Below are 20,922 nucleotides of genomic sequence, written 5' to 3' on the forward strand. Positions count from 1 at the left end.
GAGCCGAGTGGCAGGCTGGCGAGGTCTTGAGCACTCGGGGAGAACAGGGAGGCAGGCTGGGTTGTTAAGGCAGGCAACCCCAAGAGAGGCAGTGAACCTGAGGCTATATAAACACAGATTAAACCGTCACAAGCAAACAATGGCTGGGAACATAGTTTGTCCGTCGCATTAGTAACACATGTGAGAACTGACAATCTGGCAAAGACTGGAGTGAAGAGCTGGGATATATCAACTGTTGGCACTTGATGAGTGGATGAGTGGATGAGTTGCAGGTGTGCAGGTTAATTGGCAGCAGGAGGGAATGAGGAGCCACACTCTGGCAGACGCAATGAAAGCAAAAACACTAGGAGGGGGGAGAGGCAGCGTTCTGTTCCAAATCCTTTAAGGATCGTTGTAACACAGTTACAACACAGTCTATGATGTTGTATCAACCGACATCATAGCACTGCTTTTTGTGCAGTCCGAGTCACCGTCTGCCACACATCTATGCATGTAAACTGTAAACTGAAAACAAAAATTCAATACGTCCAGAAACATGACGTTGCGAAGCTCGAAATGTATCGACGCTAATGGTAATGGCTGCTTAATCTTGCTGGAAAGTGGACATTGGTGTGTATGTTTGCCAAAGGTTTAGCGCTCCTATTTTAATTCTCTACACTACAACACGCGAGGCCTCTGAGGTAGTGCTTTAGTAGGGGGTGTTATTACACAGCAGGAACTGGATTTGAGCCCGTCTTTCCAGTGAAACAGTTTGTGTTTGTGCTAAACGTCCTTGAGGTACTGTGCATATGTCAGATCTCCTCAGTGGACTTTCATCTTCTCTTTTAAAATCGCATTTTAGGAAAGAAGTTCTCCTTTCTGCAACCTCACAAACATTTAATTGTTGTGTGAGCGCACACAGAAATAGCACTGCAGTATCAACAAGGAATGCTTTTATGTTTGTGTCTCGTTAATACTTATAATGGTCGTAGACGAACACTGCGCCAGTGTATAAAAGAATATTTTTAACCACATGTGATTAGAGTATGTGATTGGATGTCGCTGATGGTTGTGCTCTTCAGCAAAAGTTCCTCACTGTATCGCTGACTCAAGCCAACACATAAATGCTGCTTCCTTCCTGTGTTCGTACTGGTTTCTAGCACCCAGCAGCATTCATGAAAACACTGAAGTCATCAGTCAAGGGTGGGAATGAGTTCTTGTGTCTGTCTTTATGACAAGGTTTTGACTCATGTCCTCTTTAGAAGGCTCTGTGATTTCAGTTCAGGCCCATGCAAATGTCCAGTATGTGTACAAAGCTGCATGAGTAGACGTTTGGACGATATGAAAATGTCAAGTCATGATTATACCATGCCAACATAAGTGATTCACGATATTATCCCAATAATCATCTAAATATGCTTGAATCTGTTAAAATAGCAATAAAACCAACATACTTGATTCACTTTAGCTTAACTATTATTGTCAATTCATCCCACTTAGCACACGTGTCTTCTTTTAGTGAACATTGTTTTTAGTGAAAGACAAACAATCTCAGTATGAATGAAAAAAAGAAAACCAACATTGTGTGAGTCTGCTTTGTCTTGCATAGGGGGGAGGGAGGGGGGGGGGGGGTCAGGGCCTGATTAACGCAGCAGGGCGTAGCCGTCGTGTCCAGCTGCTCTCTCTAGAAATGTGCCATGACGCACAGCAAGGCCTTCAGTGAATGATCCACAAGCAAAGAGAAAAACATTGCTCTGAAATTAATGAGACATATGGTATGTTGCTCTGAGTCCCTCAGCTGCCACTGACAGACTTGTAGTTGGACAGCACACAGGTTGCTGGATTTCCTTGTTTAGAAGCAGTGGAAAGGAACCCAACATTTTCTGTGGCTGTCAGTATCCTACTGTTTCTTTTGATTTTTCTAGTTTTCACTTAGTCTTTTTCTTCTCTCGCCTCCAGTCACCCCCGACCTGTTCCCGGAAACTCCCCTGTTGCCGTCCCTGCCCGTGATATCGTCCACACGGGCCAGCCACGCTCGGAAGCCCCGGAGGCGCAGCAGCAGCGGGTGTGAAAGCGCTGCCAGGCCTCGGCCGGTGTGCTCGGCCCCCGGGCCGGGCCCCAGCAGAGGCAGCATGGAGGTGGGCATGCGCGTGGTACGCGGCCTCGACTGGAAATGGGGAAACCAGGACGACGGCGAGGGCCACGTGGGCACTGTGGTGGAGATCGGGCGGCAGGGCAGCACCACGACGCCAGACAAGACAGTGGTGGTGCAGTGGGACAGCGGCACACGGACCAACTACCGCACCGGCTACCAGGGTTCCTTTGACCTGCTGCTTTATGATAACGCGCAAATCGGTAAGCACTCATGACTCATGGGTTAAACTAAAACACCAGAGCAAACTAGAGCTGATTCTAGTTTCTTCTATTACTTTATTCATGAATGTGAGCAAGCATTTGATGCAGGCGTTGGGCACTTCACAGTTTGTGATACTCGGGGGGCGAACTCTCAAAAGGATTGTCCTGTGCAGCCGCTAAACATGCACAAATCAGACAAAAGGAAACCATATCAAAGCAACCAAATTGTAAAATGGACCCCAAACAAACCGCATCTCAGTGTGCCATGTGCTATTTGCACATATTTAAACGAGGTAATATTCAGACAATTGGTGCAAAATTGTCCCCTTCCCAAAGACTAGCGCTAAAAACCACACGCAGTTACAGTGAAATTATTAGTGTCTTCAGATAGTTGGTGGTTACTGATGCTCATTTATAAGTGGTCTCTGCACAAACTAATTTATTTTGGGATCCAATGACATGAAAAAAGAACGAATAAAACTCCCATATGTGTCATTTCTGAAAAACACACACACACACACAAAAAAAAGAGTAAACAAATGATTCCTTTCCCAAATTTGGGGCTTTTTTCTCTTCGGGAGGTTTGGATGGAAGTTGCGCTCTGACGAGCCCCTCCTGACAAGACCTCTGCCTCGGGCTGACTCTCACCCCTCACAACTAGCGCACTGGCCTCAACCACATTTATACTTTGCCACATAGTTACAATAAGACAAAAAAGTGAAAATTGCACTCGGCTGCAAAAACGTTATGGTCACCTGTAATATAATTTGTTTGTGAATCAGCCCTAGATAACGGTTGCGAGTGATGAATACAAAATAAATAATTTCAGCCCTCCTGTTAATCAAGTTGCAGCTGCCTGCATGCTATTGATTAGAAAAATAAAATGAAACGATACCCGAATACACATGCCGATTCATGAGCATTCTGGGACCTTAAAATGTGGTCGTTGACAACATTGAGACCCCCCCCCCTTTACCTCATCAGACATCATCATCATCATCATCCTCAGTTTCTGTGAAGTTTTACAACTCTATAAATTAAAATCCAGGTTCAGTTTAAACACAAATGAGGCTACCAAAGACTATCTCTCATTATCTGCCATCCGGCTCTATTCTAGGAACTTGAATGACACATACAATAATACAGGGCTCATTAGCATTTTGCTCCATTTACAGCAACATTTTTTTTTTATGCCTCAGAAGCTTGCCCTTTAATGGAGAGGAGGAGGATGATGATGATGAGCTGAAGGGGGGTATTTGTGTCATGATGTTTGTGCCTCAGTTATTTCACATCACATTATATGGCATAGGCCTTGACTGCCGCAGTGACTTGCATATGGGAGATGCGTAGCACCATGTTGACATTGTAACCACACTCACCTTTTCTTCCAACCGCCTCTCCCCTCCCTCCCTTTCCAGGCGTGCGTCACTCCAACATCATCTGTGACAGCTGCAAGAAGCATGGCATCATGGGAATGCGATGGAAGTGCAAGGTGTGCTTCGACTATGACCTGTGCACACAGTGTTACATGAACAACAAGCACGACCTTGGCCATGCTTTCGAGCGCTACGAGACGGCTCACTCCCAGCCGTGAGTACTGCACCGCCACTTCCACCAGCACAATAGATCCTCAATTAAATTCTAATCACGGTGTCGTCCGTCACAATGCCTCCGTGTCAACCTGCTTCCTCTTCTCCACGCTGACAACACTAAGATCTCATTAGTGTTGATTTGCTCCAATTAATTGCCGTTAGGCTGTCGTCTGTCGATGCGGGCCATCAGGTCAAGACGGGGCTTAAGCAATATCGTCATGTTTTCAACTCTTGTGCATGTTTGCTTGTTTTGCCAAGTTTATAATGGCAAACTGATATGTTGCCTGGTTGTGTTCAGGACTGTTTATTTCCAAGTACGTTATACATACAAGGAACTTGACTTCTTCAGTTACTGTCCAGATAATATCAGGGTTTATTTCCAAAAGGCCTTAAGTCAGCTTAGGCAAACCACATTTGGCCTTGTTTTGGAGCGAGCTGATTCCAAGTGTTTTACGTATCCAGATTACAGAAGATCTCCCTTCAGAATCCACTCTTCTGCATCAGTTCACAGTAAAGATACAAACGGCTTCAGGCAATATCTGAATGTCAGCTGGATGGCCTGTTCTCGTTTTAACGAGCTGATATGTATGACCCAGATTGTTTCTATCGTTCAACCTGGTCCAGGTCCAACACGGCTCCATGTATTTTCCTGCTGTCCAATGAAAGGTGCGAATAGTGAGTGTTAATCAAGACTTGTTACTTCTAGCTTCCATTTGATCAGATCTTCCGGTAATTATTTAGCATTCTGACAGTGGCGGTAATCTTATTTCGTCTCCCACCTCAGTTTCTCTTCAGAGGTATTGATTTGTCACTGCAGTGTCCTTCATTATTAAATCTTTTTTTGGGTGGAACAAACATCTTTACGTAACCCTCCAAACAGGTCAAAACAGGTCACTGCCTTCCATCTGTGAACGCTGCACAAATACTTGCCCATTCTCATTCTGATTAAACAGTTTTCGAGACATGTTAATCAGAGTAATACGCCTAATGGTTTACAGAATAGTTCACAATTTTAGTTTAAAGGATGCCTTTAATCCAACTTTCAGTCATTGGAGAGATGGGGATCTGGTACATAATGTGTATAGCAACCTGCCTCTGTGAACAAATGTGTCAAATGGTGCTACCTCGAGCATCCACGTCTTTTAGTTATTTAAAGATTGCTTGTATAATAATCGACTGTGATATGTAACATTTGAGTGAGACAGAGCTAAACTTAGTCAAAAGAGATTTAGTGATATCATGGAAAGGTGTAATATAAAGTTGTATGTTATTACCACAGTCAAAAGCGTTTTGAATACTCAACCCTATTGTCAGTTAGCTGTCTTATATTGTACTTCTCTTTTTATAGTTCAACTGCGCAACACTGGTTGAGGCCACAATAGAGGAAGTAAAATGTGTGTGAAATTTCAATTACACAGCACATCTTAGTTTTTTTTTAATGTAAAAAGCCCATTGAGTCAGTAGTTTAACCCCTGCAGTATGAATGTTGCATATACATGAATAATCTGTATAAAACTCACAAGATTAAGATTGGCCAGAATACTATAGAATTTCTTCTGTGCTACATTTCTTAAATGGATGAATGAATTCACTTTCAAAATGTATTTCACTAATCTGAATGATTTATTGAGAGAAATGGAGGCCGGTTGGAGATGTTTGTCTGCAGCTCTTCAACTGGATTGATGTCACAGACGACACTCTGCGCTTGTCTTCTCAGTTACTGCTCTCGGGGGCGAGATTATTCTTATGGAAACTGAAACGTGGATTGGTTATTGATGTCCATAAGTGGCAGTAAAGGCCGTGACTCAGCCGAGGTCAGTCAACCAGCCGTGATGTAAATCACTTCAAACGTCACGGGTCCCGGCTTCCCAACAGTATTGTTTATTCACACATTTTTAGACGGTGCTTAGGATGTTGGTTTGGTGTGCATCACTGACCACTCTAAATGTACAATGTAGTGACAACGGTGTCCTTAAGATATCTTTATTTTTGCTCTATCATTGCTTGTTTTGCTCCACTCTTTAGTCTAATCGCTTCTCCAATTTCTCCTATCTGTGTTCTGTTTGCAATGATAAACCCCCTGAAGGTGACATTAAAAGATATTTCAGTTTTTCCGTGAACACATTTTGAAGTATTACATTTGTGTGAACAAATTGTGTTTGACACTGGCATTAAATTGGATTGAGATTTAATCTACACAGACAGCGTTTCGTTAAAACGCAAACTTTGAATGAAACTGAGTCCTAACTGAAAATATTAACGATTACATTTGTATTGATTCTTTACATTTTGTTTAGCTATAGCCAAGTTTTCAAATTCAAAGGTTTAAGATTAGAAGAAACATTGCTTGCTGCTTTGCTGACCTGTGAGTTTATTATTATCCATCCATCCATCCATTATCACCCGCTTATCCGGGGTCGGGTCGCGGTGGCAGCAGGTTCAGCAGGCCGACCCAGGCTTCCCTCTCACCCGCAGCACTTTCCAGCTCATTCTGGGGGATCCCGAGGCGTTCCAAGGCCAGCCGGGAGATATAATCCCTCCAGCGTGTCCTCGGTCTTCCCCGGGGCCTCCTACCAGTTGGACGTGCCCGGAAAACCTCTAATGGGAGGCGTCCAGGAGGCATCCTAACTAGATGCCCGAACCACCTCAGCTGACTCCTTTCGACACGAAGGAGCAGCGACTCGACTCCAAGCTCCCCCCTGATGTCCGAGCTCCTTACCCTATCTCTAAGGCTGAGCCCGGCCACCCTACGGAGGAAGCTCATTTCGGCCGCTTGTATCCGAGATCTCGTTCTTTCGGTCACGACCCAGAGTTCGTGACCATAGGTGAGGGTTGGAACGTAGACCGACCAGTAAATGGAGAGCTTTGCCTTCCGGCTCAGCTCCCTCTTCACTAAGACGGACCGGTACAGCGCCTGTTTTACTGCTGCAGCCGCACCGATCCGCCTATCGATCTCCCGCTCCACCTTACCCTCACTCGTGAACAAGACCCCGAGATACTTGAACTCCTTCGCTTGGGGTAGGCAGTTTGCCCCCACCTGGAGGGAGCAATCCGCCGGTTTCCGGCAGAGCACCATGGCCTCAGATTTGGAGGTGCTAACTCTCATCCCTGCCGCTTCGCACTCGGCTGCAAAACGCCCCAGTGAATGCTGGAGGTCACGGTCCGAGGAGGCAAACAGGACCACATCATCCGCAAACAGCAGAGAGGCGATCCCGAGACTCCCGAACCGGATCCTCTCGGCCCCCTGGCTGCGCCTAGATATCCTGTCCATGAAGGTCACGAACAGGACCGGTGATAAAGGGCAGCCCTGGCGGAGGCCAACACCCACCGGGAACGTGTCTGACTTACTACCGAGGAGACGAACACAGCTCCTACTGCAGGCATACAGAGACCGGATGGCCCGTGCCAACGGGTCCGGCACCCCATACTCCCGCAGCACCCCCACAAAAACCCCCGAGGGACCCGGTCGAAAGCCTTCTCCAGGTCTACAAAGCACATGTAAACTGGTTGGGCAAACTCCCAGGACCCCTCCAGTAATCTTGCGAGGGTAAAGAGCTGGTCCACTGTTCCACGACCGGGACGGAATCCGCACTGTTCGTCCTGAATCTGAGGTTCGACAAGCGGTCGGAGCCTCCTCTCCAGCACCCTGGCATAAGCTTTTCCCGGGAGGCTGAGCAGTGTGATACCACGATAGTTCGAGCACACTCTCCGGTCCCCCTTCTTGAAGATGGGAACCACCACCCCGGTCTGCCAGTCCATGTGCACTGTTCCCGACCCCCATGCGACACTGAAAAGGCGTGTCAACCAAGACAGCCCAACAATGTCCAGCTGCTTCAGGAGACCCCTGGGCCAGCCAGGCCCGAAAGGCCTCCTTCTTCAGTTTGACGGCTACCCTCACCCCCGGTGTCCACCACCGGGTTCTAGGGTTGCCGCCACGACAGGCACCGATGACCTTCCGGCCACAGCCCCGAGCAGCCGCGTCCACAATAGAGGCTTTGAACAAGGTCCACTCGGATTCCATGTCCCCAGCCTCCCTCGGGATTTGTGAGAAGTTCTTCCGGAGGTGGGAGTTGAAGACCTCCCGGACAGGATCCTCTGCCAGACGTTCCCAGTTCACCCTCACTACACGTTTGGGCTTGCCAGGTCTCTCTAGCCGAGTCCCCCGCCATCTGATCCAACTCACCACCAGGTGGTGATCAGTTGACAGCTCTGCTCCTCTCTTCACCCGAGTGTCCAAGACATACGGCCGCAGATCAGATGATACGATTACAAAGTCGATCATTGATCTCCGGCCTAAGGTGTTCTGGTACCAGGTACACTTATGAGCCACCTTATGTTCGAACATGGTGTTTGTTATGGACAAACTGTGGCTAGCACAGAAGTCCAACAACAAAACACCATTCGGGTTCAGATCGGGCAAGCCGTTCCTCCCAATCACGCCCCGCCAGGTTTCTCTGTCATTGCCCACGTGAGCGTTGAAGTCTCCCAGGAGAACTATGGAGTCGGCAGGCGGCGCCCTTTCCAGGACCCCTCCCACCGACTCCAAGAAGGCCGGATACTCCGAAATGCTGTTCGGTGCATAAGCACAAACAACAGTCAGAGCCTTACTCCCCGCAACCCGTAGGCGCAGGGAGGCGACCCTCTCGTTCCCCGGGGAAAACTCCAACACAGCGGCGCTCAGCCGGGGGCTCGTGAGTATCCCCACTCCCGCCCGGCGCCTCTCACCCTGGGCAACTCCAGAAAAGGACAAAGTCCAACCCTTCTCCAGGAGCTTGGTTCCAGAGCCCATGCTGTGCGTGGAGGTGAGCCCAACTATATCTAGCTGGTACCGCTCCACCTCCTGCACCAGCTCCGGCTCTTTCCCCGCTAGTGAGGTGACGTTCCACGTCCCTAGAGCTAGTCTATGCTGCCGGCGATCGGCCCGCCCAGGTCTCCCGCCTGGCCCGCCGCCCGGTCTACATAGCACCCGACCCCGATAATTCTCCCTGCGGGTGGTGGGTCCACAGGGTGACAGCTGCTCCATGTTGTTCTTTCGGGCTGAGCCCGACCGGGCCCCATGGGCGAAAGCCTGGCCACCAGACGCTCGCCAACGAGCTCCCCTCCTGGGTCTGGCTCCGGGAGGGTGCCCCGGTTTCCCTTGTCCGGGCAAGGTGGCTACAATCCGTGGGCTGCTTATCATCAGGGTTTGTTGAACCGCTCTTAGTCTGGGCTCTCCCCCGAGACCTGTTTGCCTTAGGAGACCCTACCAGGGGCTGACGCCCCGGACAACATAGCTCCCAGGATCACTGAGCCACTCAAACTCCTCCACCACGTTAAGGTGGCGATTCATAGGATAATATTATTATTATTATTATTATTTCATAGTTAATTTTACACTTGCATTTGCCTTGGTTGCCCTCTTAAAAAGGAAACTACAGTGACTTGTGCAGGAAAATAAAGACAAACCAAAAGACAGATTAAATTTTTTTTTTTAAAAAGCACAAATCTTTGTTCTTAATATTAACATCAATTATCCATTCACGACTTTTACCCAGTGAAAATGGAGTTGTGCTTGTCACCCAGGGGTGGGAAGGGGCGCATGTGGGAGAACATCACATGAAGGTCACTTCTCTCCTCGTCGAATGAATTGCAACAGAGGAACACTCTACAGTACGTGCTGCTAAACGCACACTGCTTCTTTATTTCTGGACCACACTGACCCATATTTCCCTGACAGCATTTCAAAAGACTAATTTATAATCTGGCAGTCATGGGACTCGCTTGATAGTTGCCTGGAAAGACAAATTTAGCTTAGTTTCATAACGAGGCTTCTTGTTGTGCCAGCAGTGATTTATGTAAGGAGACTGGAGTTTGGGCTTAACATAGTTAGGAGGGACATGTGGACCAAACATGTGTGAGGGTTTAATGACTATTTAAAAAGGGTAGATCTATTTGTAGTTCATTGACACACTGCGGGGAGAAACTCCACCGCTGTCCTGGGGGGACAATGGGAAGTTGTCAACACGATAAACTGGTGCAGCTCCCGGACACTGGAGCTGCACCATCGCAGACGCGATGCGAGACCTTAGCCGGATGTACTGTATATGAGCGTTCCCTTGTAATCACAACCGATTTAACTGGATTAGCATGCTGCATGCTGACATTCTCAGATGTGCGGATTAGCATGTTCACAGTTTCAACTTCCTAAAAGACGTGGAGAGAGACCAGGTGTTGGATGTGGAGCAAAATCAAGGTGCTGCTCATGAAGCACGAAGCTGCGTACCAGTGTTATATTATGACCTGTGCGTTCTTCTCTCAACTCTGATTAGGGAATTTTTTTCATTAATGTGAATCTTCAGGATATGAGAATATTACAGATTATTTAGTATTGTCGCAAATAATAACTTTTGCTCCAAATGCTGCGGAGCTCCTGTAGACGGCTGCTCGGGGTTCTGAACGGCTCACGCTGTCTTGCATTTGCTCAAAGTGAATATGTTTACGCTACTTTGACACGGGTGTGCATGCTGACGGTGCTCAGGGCGGCATATGCGTGTTTACGAGGAGGTGGTTGGTATGCAGCTGGTTAATCGGCTCTTCAACACACAAACAACACACACACACACGCACACGCAGTTCCAGGGAACATATCCGGTCGACGCAATGCCTAATCCCCTCCTTGCACATCATGCCACGCTGTAGCTGTAGGAGCACCATCCAACTCAAGCCAAAGGCTTTTGAGCTTTCAGTGTGGACAATAGATTGATGTATGCTTTGAAAGGTGTGTCTCATTAATATATTTGTTTTTCCACAATAGTAAAGGTACCACAGACGCATTACAATAAAGCACAGCAAATGCAAACATGGCTGAGATTTTAAACCAGGGCCATCTTACCTTAAGGGGAAAGCTCTGAGCTGCCCACAACTGGTATCGTCACACCGACTCATACCCTCGCCGTATTATTCTGACAGCTGCCACCTTTTATGCAAATTCGTATTTTTCTTGTGACTTTTATTTTGGTGATTATTGCAAACAAATGTTTTCAAGCGGGGACGCTTGCTTCCGGTGGACTGTTGACCCAGCAGCCGTCGTCTGTGGGTCTCTGATCCTGTCTAGGAGCAGGGGTGACATTTGGCCAGGATTAGAAAATCTTGATCCCTTTTTAAAGAGCTGCTGTCTTTCTTAGAGTAGCTACACAGAGAAACAACATGTCAGTCTGAGGTCATGTTTCCCAGAGACATCTGTCAGTTTCCATCCTCTTTGCGAGTTTTCTAGAATAGTCTGTTCTCTCAATAACCTCCCAGTCTGTACTAAATCAGCTTTGTGTTATCAGAGGTTGCTACATTCTCTTTTATGACCCTTTTAATACTACAGGTTCAGGAGGTCTGTTACTATAACCCACATTGTATGTGTTTCCTGTACAGATCCTATATACTTTATTTACAGCATTTATTCTTGTACCTCCATATAGACAAGTGCATGCTCTGATAGCTCTGCTTTCCATGGATTAGGCTCAAAGCTCTGTTTACAGTGACACCTCTCTCAGCGCAGACCTGTCCAAGCCCAGACCTGCGTCGAGATTTACTGTTACTTGGCTTCGAGAGCCAAATGTACTGCTGTTTCCTGCTTTAGCACCCAGGAACCTAGAAATCCGGCCAGTGACGGGGGATGAAGTAAGCCAACGCTAACTTTAAGCCAAACCCTAGCGCTAGAGAGAAACGTGGGAGCAAAGCCTCGATGAGGCTCCTTCAGGACGACAGCAATCACAGAGGCTCTCATATTCGTTTGAGCACGTTGGATTTTATATGACTGTGTCCCTCCAAAAAGCTGTTCGGTTTAAATGAAAGCTGGAGTTTGATCTCGTCGGGAAAGTATGGGAATAGGCAGCTCGTTTGCTCCAAGATCTGATCAAATCTTTACCATAAGGTATGTCAGACTTTTAAGGATATGACTGGCTGAATCTTTTAAATGCAGTTGAGGCTGTTGGTCAGTGTGCTAGATAGTCGAGTTTTGACACTGATGTCAGAAGCTTTGCATAGGTTTTAGTTTTTAGCTGAAACCCTATCAGAAAAAACTATCCTGTTTTAAGGATTTGTCCTGCTTGGCTATTGACCACTTGTGGAAGAACTACCGGTTCACTACAGCTAGCACTGTGCACTTTATGTATTTTGGTGAGAAATGATAAAGCCTGTAAATTATACAGAATGAATCTGTTGAATTTTGATCTATCCGTCTCTTAATGGACTTTGAGCTCACCTGTCATTGAAATCTCACTACAGCCTTTTTTTCAAAATGTTGCATCGTGTCCATTGGTCCTCAAGGATGCTTTTTGATTTGCATTTCATAAGCTTGCAATTATTAATCGATTAATCGGTCTATGGCCGACTCATGTTTGAACCCCAATAACTTAAAAGAATGAAATGTATTTGCTCAGAGAAACTTTGATACTGACTTTTGGTGCATGTGTCCGCCGAGGCTCGTCACAGATTCAAAGCGGTTACATGTTTCATTGGGTTTTTAATATGCACACTTGGACCAAGTTTGATATTAAGTTCACATGAAGCATTAACGTTGTCTTGGATGGTCCGTAGTTTGTTCAGCTGTGTCTCCATGCTCTTATCACAGAGTGAGCTTGGCACCGAGGCAGAACCTCCCACGGATCATCCTCAAAGGAATCTTCCAGGGGGTTAAAGTGGTTCGTGGACCTGACTGGGATTGGGGCAACCAAGACGGTGAGTGGTGCGTGGGAAGTGTGGGATTGGGGGGGTGGGGACTGTTTCTAACCGCTAACTTGGTGCTGCCGACTCAGCAGGCCCCCTACCTTCTTGAGCATGGAGCCGTACCTCTTCAAAGTGTTTCACCCACCACAACACATAATAACATCCTAACCTCACGTTTCTTTAACCCACAAAATGTCCTGTCAGTGTGTGTCTGCGTGCATTTATATTGCTAGTGACTCATCCGAGTCTGTTCCACAGATGTGTGTCTGTACAAAGTCCTCGTTCCGTAACATTTATCTTCTTTGTTTTTCTCTTTTCCAGCCCTGTGTAGTGGCATAAACTGAGAAGCCCCTTCACTTAAAAATATAGTGTATGATGCAAGTGTTGAGAAAGCAGTAAATGGAGATTGTGTTTTTGTGGCTTCCACTAACGTCCTGCCGTTTTACATTATGTGACAAAACAATTGTTGCTGATTAGAAAAAAGAATTGCTCTTGTCCAGATCTAGGCAGCCTGGTGTTTGAAATGGATGAAATAATAGTGGAAATCAAGTGGGTTAAATTAAAGCCCTTGAATGTTCCTTTTAGGGGGAAAAGGGGAATGCTAATATGTCTTTCATGTTTCCTGATCTCGGGTCATCGTCGTCTCTGAGAATAGCAACGCTCCCTTTTCTGGGCTAGAGCGAATGAGTCAACATTTACTTTTGGTGTCTTTTTAAAATCAACGCCCTGGGGTTCGATTAAGTCACTCAGCAGGCCTAAATGGTGTACGCGGAAAGCACATACAGGAAGCTCTGAGCATGCTCAGAAACCCCCAGCCCACCGCGTGGTCTCGCTGGTGTGGACTAAACATGAGTTTTCTTACATCATCAAACATGATCTATAGATCTGAGACCATCTTGTGAAATGGTATTGTTTAATGGTGATTCTTATTCTTCACTTTGATAATTTTTGTGTTGTAATCAAGATGGGCAATTGTTTTTGGATTGGATTGAGCTCGCTCTACAAAATGGAAGTGGCTGACACTCAGTTTATGTCTCTCCAGGGAAAATGTTTCTTGCACACCTGTGTCTGTCATCTCATCTGTCTCATGTTCTCAATTTGACCACGGATGATTACATGTGCACTCTGTTGTTCACACATTTAATTTTTTCTTCCCTGTTCAAAACACACCGAGCTCCAATCTGTATCTAACGACTTTTCCTTTCTTTAATGGGATGCATTTTATTCCACTGCCTTTTTATCTCCCCCACTCCTCCCACACACAGTGACGCTTTATTGTTTCTTGCATATTTGTGTGTGTTCGTATGTGTGCATTTCTCTGTGTGTGTAGGCGGGGAGGGTAAGGTTGGGAAGGTAGTGGACATTCGTGGCTGGGACACAGAGTCGGGTCGCAGCGTGGCCAGTGTCACATGGTCCAATGGCACCACCAATGTCTACCGAATGGGCCACAAGGGCAAGGTTGACCTCAAATATGTGTCTGACGGCCAAGGAGGCTTCTATTACAAAGACCACCTACCAAAGCTTGGTAAGGCTCCTGTTCCTAAGTGTGCTTACTCGGTTGTTTAAGGGATCATACTGCAACATTAGGAGTGAAGCGGCATATTTGACAGATATATATATATATATATATATATATATATATATATATATATATATATATATATATATATATATATATATATATATATATATATATATATATATATATATATATATATATATATATACTAGTCATGTATTACTGATAAGTGGAGCTGCCCTCCACCTAAGAACTGCTTAATCAAAAACATATTTGGTGTCAGTTCATGTTTACTGTATTATTGTAATGGTTTGTTGTGACATTGTAGAACATTGAAAAAGCTGTAAATATACATGTCTTTGGAAAACATAGCTTTGAATGTGGCTTTGAAAAAAGTCAAATAAATCCCTGACGCAAGTCTCCAACGTAACACCTGTCCTTCAAGGAGAGCATGCAGAGCTGCAACGCCAGGAAAGTGCTGAGGGCCACTCCTTCCAGCAGGGCGACAAGGTCAAATGTCTCTTGGAAATGGAGATCCTGCGACAGATGCAGGAGGGCCACGGAGGGTGGAACCCCAAAATGGCTGAGGTATTAAAGTCCCTTCTGCCAGGCAGACAAATCACACAATTCCAAAACTTATCAACAATAGAGTGCTTTACGTAACTCACTGCAGACTTTGTCGATAATGTAGAAGTACAAAGTGCACTTGTTTTTTTTCCAAGAAGTTACAATGAACTCTTTGTACTTTGCGCATAGTATGTACTCTTTATGTTTTGGACAAACATGCCCTCGTAGTCAAAACACACGTCCCTCTTGAGCCTTGCTTCCAGATTATTTATATAAGTGGCTCAGATGGATGTTAGCGTGCAACAGAGTGAAAGGAAACGGCATCTAATTTTCTAATCACAGCTGCCAAAGGGAACATTAAGGTCACAGCCGTGCAGAGGGAGACCCTGGGTGAAACAAGTTCTTTGTGTCTGCAGTACATTTGCCGGATCGGGACCGTACATAGAATCACTGACCGAGGAGACGTCAGAGTCCAGTACAGCAACAACATCCGCTGGACTTTCCATCCTGGGGCTCTCACCAAGGTACTGAAGAACCAGGGGATCTTACAGTGGGATCTGACGTGGTTCAGAACTTCAGTTTTAAACAGGAGTGTGTTTTGGATTAAAAGCGTAGTAAGTTTGTCCCTCTTTCTTTTCACTAGGTGAACACTTTTGGAGTTGGCGAACTAGTAAAAGTATTGGAGGACATCGAGAGTGTGAAGAGACTGCAGGCTGGCCATGGAGAGTGGACAGACAGCATGGCTCCTGTATGCTCATTTAGCCTGATAATAGATAGTAGCCTGATAGTACTAACTCTTCATGGTGTTTCATGGCGTGGTTAATGTGAACTCGAGTCACACGCGAAAATCAGAAAGAGTTGTACCTCAACTTTGAGCCCTGACATAATTTGGACGTAAACATTTTGCCTGGGATCGATAATCCGATGGTTTATTATTATATACTATATTTATTAATTATACTAACTGTTAATAGAAGGTAGAGTTTTTATTTTATTTTTTTAAATGGCCTTAAATCTGATGAGGGGTGCATGATAACTTGAGTCTCAATCGAGACTCTCGAAATACAACTTGTTTTCATAGCTACGAGTTGAGACTTGCAAATCAATTATTTTGTCTCACCTCTGTATTCTGTTTAATTGAGGTTCGCATCAGGGTGTAATCAAGTTTAGATCCGCTTCCTTGAATGCGGCCGGGCCATTTACTGAGAAGCACAGAAATTGGTCCTTTTCTAAAACCATGAATAGTTCCTGCTGGATTCATTTTTCTTGCTCTTTTTGTTTATTTAATTGTCCATGTCAACCTTCTCCCTTGTTTTATTTTTTACTTCTAAAAGGTCTTTTCTCACCGAGCCATGCCACATCCACCTTACTTACTATTGCTCTCCTAGGTGCTCGGCCAGGCCGGGAAGGTGTTGAAAGTATATGCGGATGGCGACCTACGGGTGGCGTTCGCAGGCCAGACATGGACGTTCAACCCAGCGTGCCTCTCGGGCCAGACCTTGGAGGTGGACGCCAACCTCATGACAGCCGAGAACCCCAACGAATCTGGAAGTAAGCCGAGACGAGGGGGCCCACCTCTAACTCCAGCTCCAGCCTTACCTTCTGCGTGCATTCATCCATTCTCCCGTGCCCTCATTGCAGCTGTCTCCATCCAAGCATGCTTTCACGTACAGGCTGCAACTGTGGAATTCATGCGCACAGTCTCGGCCATTCTTTGTTTTTTTTCAGCTGTGTGTGTGTGTGTGGTGGGGGGGTGGGGGGGGGGGTCGTCACTTCTTGAAATGTTCTTTGCTCCATTGCATGTGCATGATCCTGCATGTTGACAGCGAGAGGCTTTGGCAGCACAGCAGACGTTTGTCAGCATGTCAGAGGTTTCCCAGCAGACTCCTAATCACGACTAAATCTGTTCTGTGCATGTGTTCCTCAGCGGATTGCAGCTTGACAACAGAGGGATGTGGGTGTTTGTGAACGTGTGTGTGTATGCTTTGACAAACACATTAACCCATGTGTCTGCTATTTTAGCTCTCTGGAAAGGTTTCTGCCACCATTTCTGATTTTGTTCATATTGGACCGATGAAGATTAATTATACCTTTTTTGTCTGTCTCGTTTGTCCCCTTTTCACAACCTTTTCCTTCTCCCTATACCCTGCTTTCCATCTGCCTGTGTCTCTGTTCAGGTACTGTCATCTCCGTGTTGGAGAAGCTGCTGTCTCAGTCCACAGAGCAGGACAATCCCAGCCGGCTGGTCATTGAGGCAGCACACGGCAGTGCCAACAAAGTGCGGGAGTTGGTGCTGAAGTATCCTGACAAGGTTAGTGCAGCACTCCTCCTCTTTGCTGCAGTCCACTGCCCGTTCCAAAAGCTCTTTCCACCAGGACACCAGGACTGGGCTCACTGTACACACATTTGTCAGTCTGAAGCGACTGTTCAGATTCTCTCACAATATCTCTAAAAACTATATATATATATATATATATATATATATATATATATATATACATACATACATACATACATACATACATACATGTATAATGAAGAGAAAGAAATGTGAGAAAAGACATCGATAGTCAAATATGAGATCTAATAATAATTGGTCTGTTGGTAATTGATCACATTTTCATAATTCTCATAATTTTCTTGGCTTGTTTGGTTAATATGAATCGCGCTAACTTGGGTCAGTACAAAGTATTTAGGTACGTTTACACATTATGTACTTAATACTTCGCTTTGACCTACTGCGGGTTTACAACACACTTTATAATTGTCTTTCCATTTGATTTATGACATTATATAATGTTGTCTGAGATATTTTGTTTTTAAAAATGAGTGAGGATTTAATTTAATAAAAGTACATTTGTAAAGTCCTTGTTTTGTTTAGTTCTACACAACTACATTTCTACCTGGCGAAGACTACATGACTTATTAGGATTACGTATCGAGTGTCTGACGAACGGGGTTTCCGCTCATGATCAGATTATTTCCTGCCAGTCTATGTTCAGCTCTGTTAGTGTCTTGGCTGTCGTCGCCTCGAATAAATCTCCCACCACGGTTGCGTTCCTGGCAGGTGGATATAAAGAACCAGGGCAAGACTGCACTGCAGGTTGCTGCTCACCAAGGCCACATGGAGGTGGTGAAGGCCCTGCTGCAGGCCAACAGCTCCATCGAAGTCAAGGATGAAGATGGAGACACAGCATTGCACTACACTGCCTTTGGGTGAGGACACACTTATTTTCCTGCACGCAATTGACTAATGTGCAATACACACACACACACACACACACACACACACACACACACACACACACACACACAGAAAGGGGACTGACACATGTACAGTAGAGCTCCTGCCTATCTTTCCTTGTAATGTGATAATCCATTCACAGAAGTGACAGCATTAAGTGCTGCCCTAATCAGTCCGCTATATCTCCTCCTCTCGTCACATTAACACGTGCTCAGTAAGTCTCTTCAGGAATCTACACTTGCTTTCGAGCCAACAAATAACGTTGTCTTGCAGCAGTGGTACACCATGCAAACAAAATGGCAGGGTTTAAAAAAAAAAAGAAGGATATTTGTGACTTGAGCTTTGTGCAGCTCCCTGTAGGTTTTTCAGAACAAGCCTTTGAGATTTGATGTCCTGGTTTAAATTGACTTTATGGAAAACACTGTTCAGACATGTAGAATCACTAAACTCAAGTGGATGACAGTGGGGATTAATCTGCGTATGTGGCTTTTTCTGTTGATGTCTTCCGGTTTAGTAATCAGGCAGATATCACACGGCTGCTATTGAGCAAAGGGGCAAATGTCAACCTCCTGAACAACTCCATGTGCACGGCGCTCCACATTGCCGTCAACAAGGGCTTCACCGACGTGGTGCGAGTGCTGACCGAACATTCAGCTGATGTCAATCTCCAGGTGAGAGGGGCGAGCATACCTCATACTGTACCTCCTGATTACAAACCGCAGTGACGATTTTTGTCTGTTTTTATTCTAATTCTAATATATATATATATATATATATATATATATATATATATATTACTTAGTAGCCAGTGGTCAACCATTGAGTGAGCTTCTCTGACCGTGTCAGTCCTTTGATATACAGATGCTATGCAGATGGAACCACGCACAAAAACAAACATTTATGGTGTTTGACTGTGACCCTGCTTCTTTTCATCCCTCATCCTCATTAATGCAGTTTAGTGCCTCCTTTAAGGCATTTTCCAGACTGTCTAAGGCGCCGAATGACGAAACATTCTTTTTCTGCTTGAGTGGTGCGGCTGCTACTTTGTGCCATGTATAAACCGAATGGACTACTGCATCATCACATTAATGTAGACACAGAATGAGCATACACAGTCTAGATTTCAGGATTGCAACAAAGTATTTTAGTACAAAGAAAACTAGTAGGGTACCTTAATCTTTTGAATAATGCAACTGTGCTGTGCCTGTATACACTTTGATTACCAAAATATGCTTCAAACAACTGTATGGTGGGTTTAATGGAAAATCTATAAAAAGTTAAATGCCAACAAAAAAATGTTTCTCACCCAATCAGGATTCATATGGGGACACGCCGCTCCATGACGCCATTGCTAAAGATTTCCGAAATATCATCGAGATCGTGGTCTTGGTGCCCAACATTGACTTCACACAGCAGAACCACCGAGGCTTCAACCTGCTGCACCATGCTGCCCTCAAAGGAAACAAACTGTGAGTAGAGAGCACGTCTGAAACTTTGTGCAAGGACCCAGTCGGGACCCAGGTGCAACATTATAATATTGACATAATATTCAGTATAACATTTGTTTTGTTAGCTATTTTTTACCCAGGCACTTCAATATAGTTGTCTTCTAGCAGGATTAGTGGAAGTGCATCTTATTAAATCTTTTTGTAATGGCTCTAACCTTCTCCTTGGTGGTCCCATAAGACTTATAACTAGATAATGCTTAATAATTGGCAAAAGGAGGAACAGATCAGCACAAGTTTGGAGTGGTCGTATTTTAATATATTTTTTTAACGGGTTCAGTGAGAACCAGAATCATCAGTGTTATTTCCCACATATTTTTTACCACACAAATCTCCTATTATATGAGCTTGTTAGTCCATCAGTATGGACTAATGTAAATCATATTTTCTGGGTGTCTACTCCCCAAATCGAGCTTGCCATCAAGCATATATGCACCAGATAAATCTAACCGCTTGTTAAAGGTATGTGTCTCTAATATGCGTGGGGGAAAGAAATCCAGTCCTTGTGGAGTGTGGTGCCTGTTCTTTTCAGTCTGCTCACTTGTTCTCAGTGTCTTGGTAGTTTGAAAGCCTGGGAAATGAGGGCTTCTGGGCGTGTGTGTGGGAATCTCTCCTGCGTGTTCAAATGAGGACTCGCAGTTCAACTCTCAACACTATCTGTTACAGATAGAGAGCTCATCTCCCACACAGCTTCTGCTGCTGTCAGCAGGCTGCCAGTCGATATCAGGCAAAAATGCAACATTTACTTTTGAACCCTGGTTCCCTCCACATCGACTTGTCCTCCGAATTTGTCCCACACTGCATTCTGTGTAGTCATGTTTCAGCAATGCAGAAACAGGGATTCATGATTGGACAAAAGAAAAGAGAAAAAAAAGATCCAAACAAACTGAACAGTGTACCAGATCAGTTTTCCCAGGAAAGACCTGCTCAGGACTTGGCCAGAGGTTGTGTCACTGCTGTGTCACAGAGAGCGTGAAGGGAAACGCGCTTATATTTGAGCAATATTTCATAAAATGACACCAGTAGACAGCTGGTGAAAGATCAGCTCACTACTCTACACGGAGGTGCAAACATCAAGGCTGCCTCACTGACACATGTCACAAAGGCGCCATTGTCTCCTGGCTGTTTGTTTTTTGTCTCTTGGCTCGTTAACACCGGAGGTGCTTAATCACAAGCGGAGCCTTGATGTCGCACTGACCAGGCAGACAGAAACGCCACACATAACTGAACGTTCTCACAATGATAAGGTTTCATCCCTCAAACACAAATAATTCTAGCGTCTTTGTTTTTTGGTGTGCCAGTGTCCTCCTCTGTCCGTGTTGCATCCCACACAGCCCACAAAGCCTAAAGATGTAGAGAGAAGAGAGCAAGCCAAAAGAAGTTATCCAAGCAGCAGCATTTAAAATCTAAATCTACAAATTATGTAATTTATACTGCTTTTTTTTTGTTATCCCATGACTCAAA

General features: G+C 45.3%; 1 protein-coding gene across 2 annotated transcripts in view; it reads left to right on the forward strand.

The window, feature by feature from the left end:
* mib2 (mindbomb E3 ubiquitin protein ligase 2) overlaps positions 1 to 20,922 on the forward strand; it is a 40,452-nt gene that overhangs the window by 9,207 nt on the left and 10,323 nt on the right. Inside the window, exons 2-13 of one of the 2 annotated variants that reach the window (XM_034536630.1) lie at positions 1,939 to 2,334; positions 3,753 to 3,924; positions 12,529 to 12,635; positions 13,954 to 14,148; positions 14,588 to 14,730; positions 15,126 to 15,233; positions 15,353 to 15,457; positions 16,098 to 16,260; positions 16,887 to 17,020; positions 17,777 to 17,925; positions 18,468 to 18,624; positions 19,268 to 19,422. In XM_034536630.1, the coding sequence (XP_034392521.1) occupies positions 2,112 to 2,334; positions 3,753 to 3,924; positions 12,529 to 12,635; positions 13,954 to 14,148; positions 14,588 to 14,730; positions 15,126 to 15,233; positions 15,353 to 15,457; positions 16,098 to 16,260; positions 16,887 to 17,020; positions 17,777 to 17,925; positions 18,468 to 18,624; positions 19,268 to 19,422 (1,811 nt within the window). In that variant the 5' untranslated portion in view covers positions 1,939 to 2,111. The remainder of the gene's footprint in view (positions 1 to 1,938; positions 2,335 to 3,752; positions 3,925 to 12,528; positions 12,636 to 13,953; positions 14,149 to 14,587; positions 14,731 to 15,125; positions 15,234 to 15,352; positions 15,458 to 16,097; positions 16,261 to 16,886; positions 17,021 to 17,776; positions 17,926 to 18,467; positions 18,625 to 19,267; positions 19,423 to 20,922) is intronic. The other variant, XM_034536631.1, reaches the window with a different exon arrangement.

The sequence above is a fragment of the Cyclopterus lumpus genome, chromosome 7 (assembly GCF_009769545.1).
Source record: "Cyclopterus lumpus isolate fCycLum1 chromosome 7, fCycLum1.pri, whole genome shotgun sequence".
Classification (NCBI taxonomy): domain Eukaryota; kingdom Metazoa; phylum Chordata; class Actinopteri; order Perciformes; family Cyclopteridae; genus Cyclopterus; species Cyclopterus lumpus.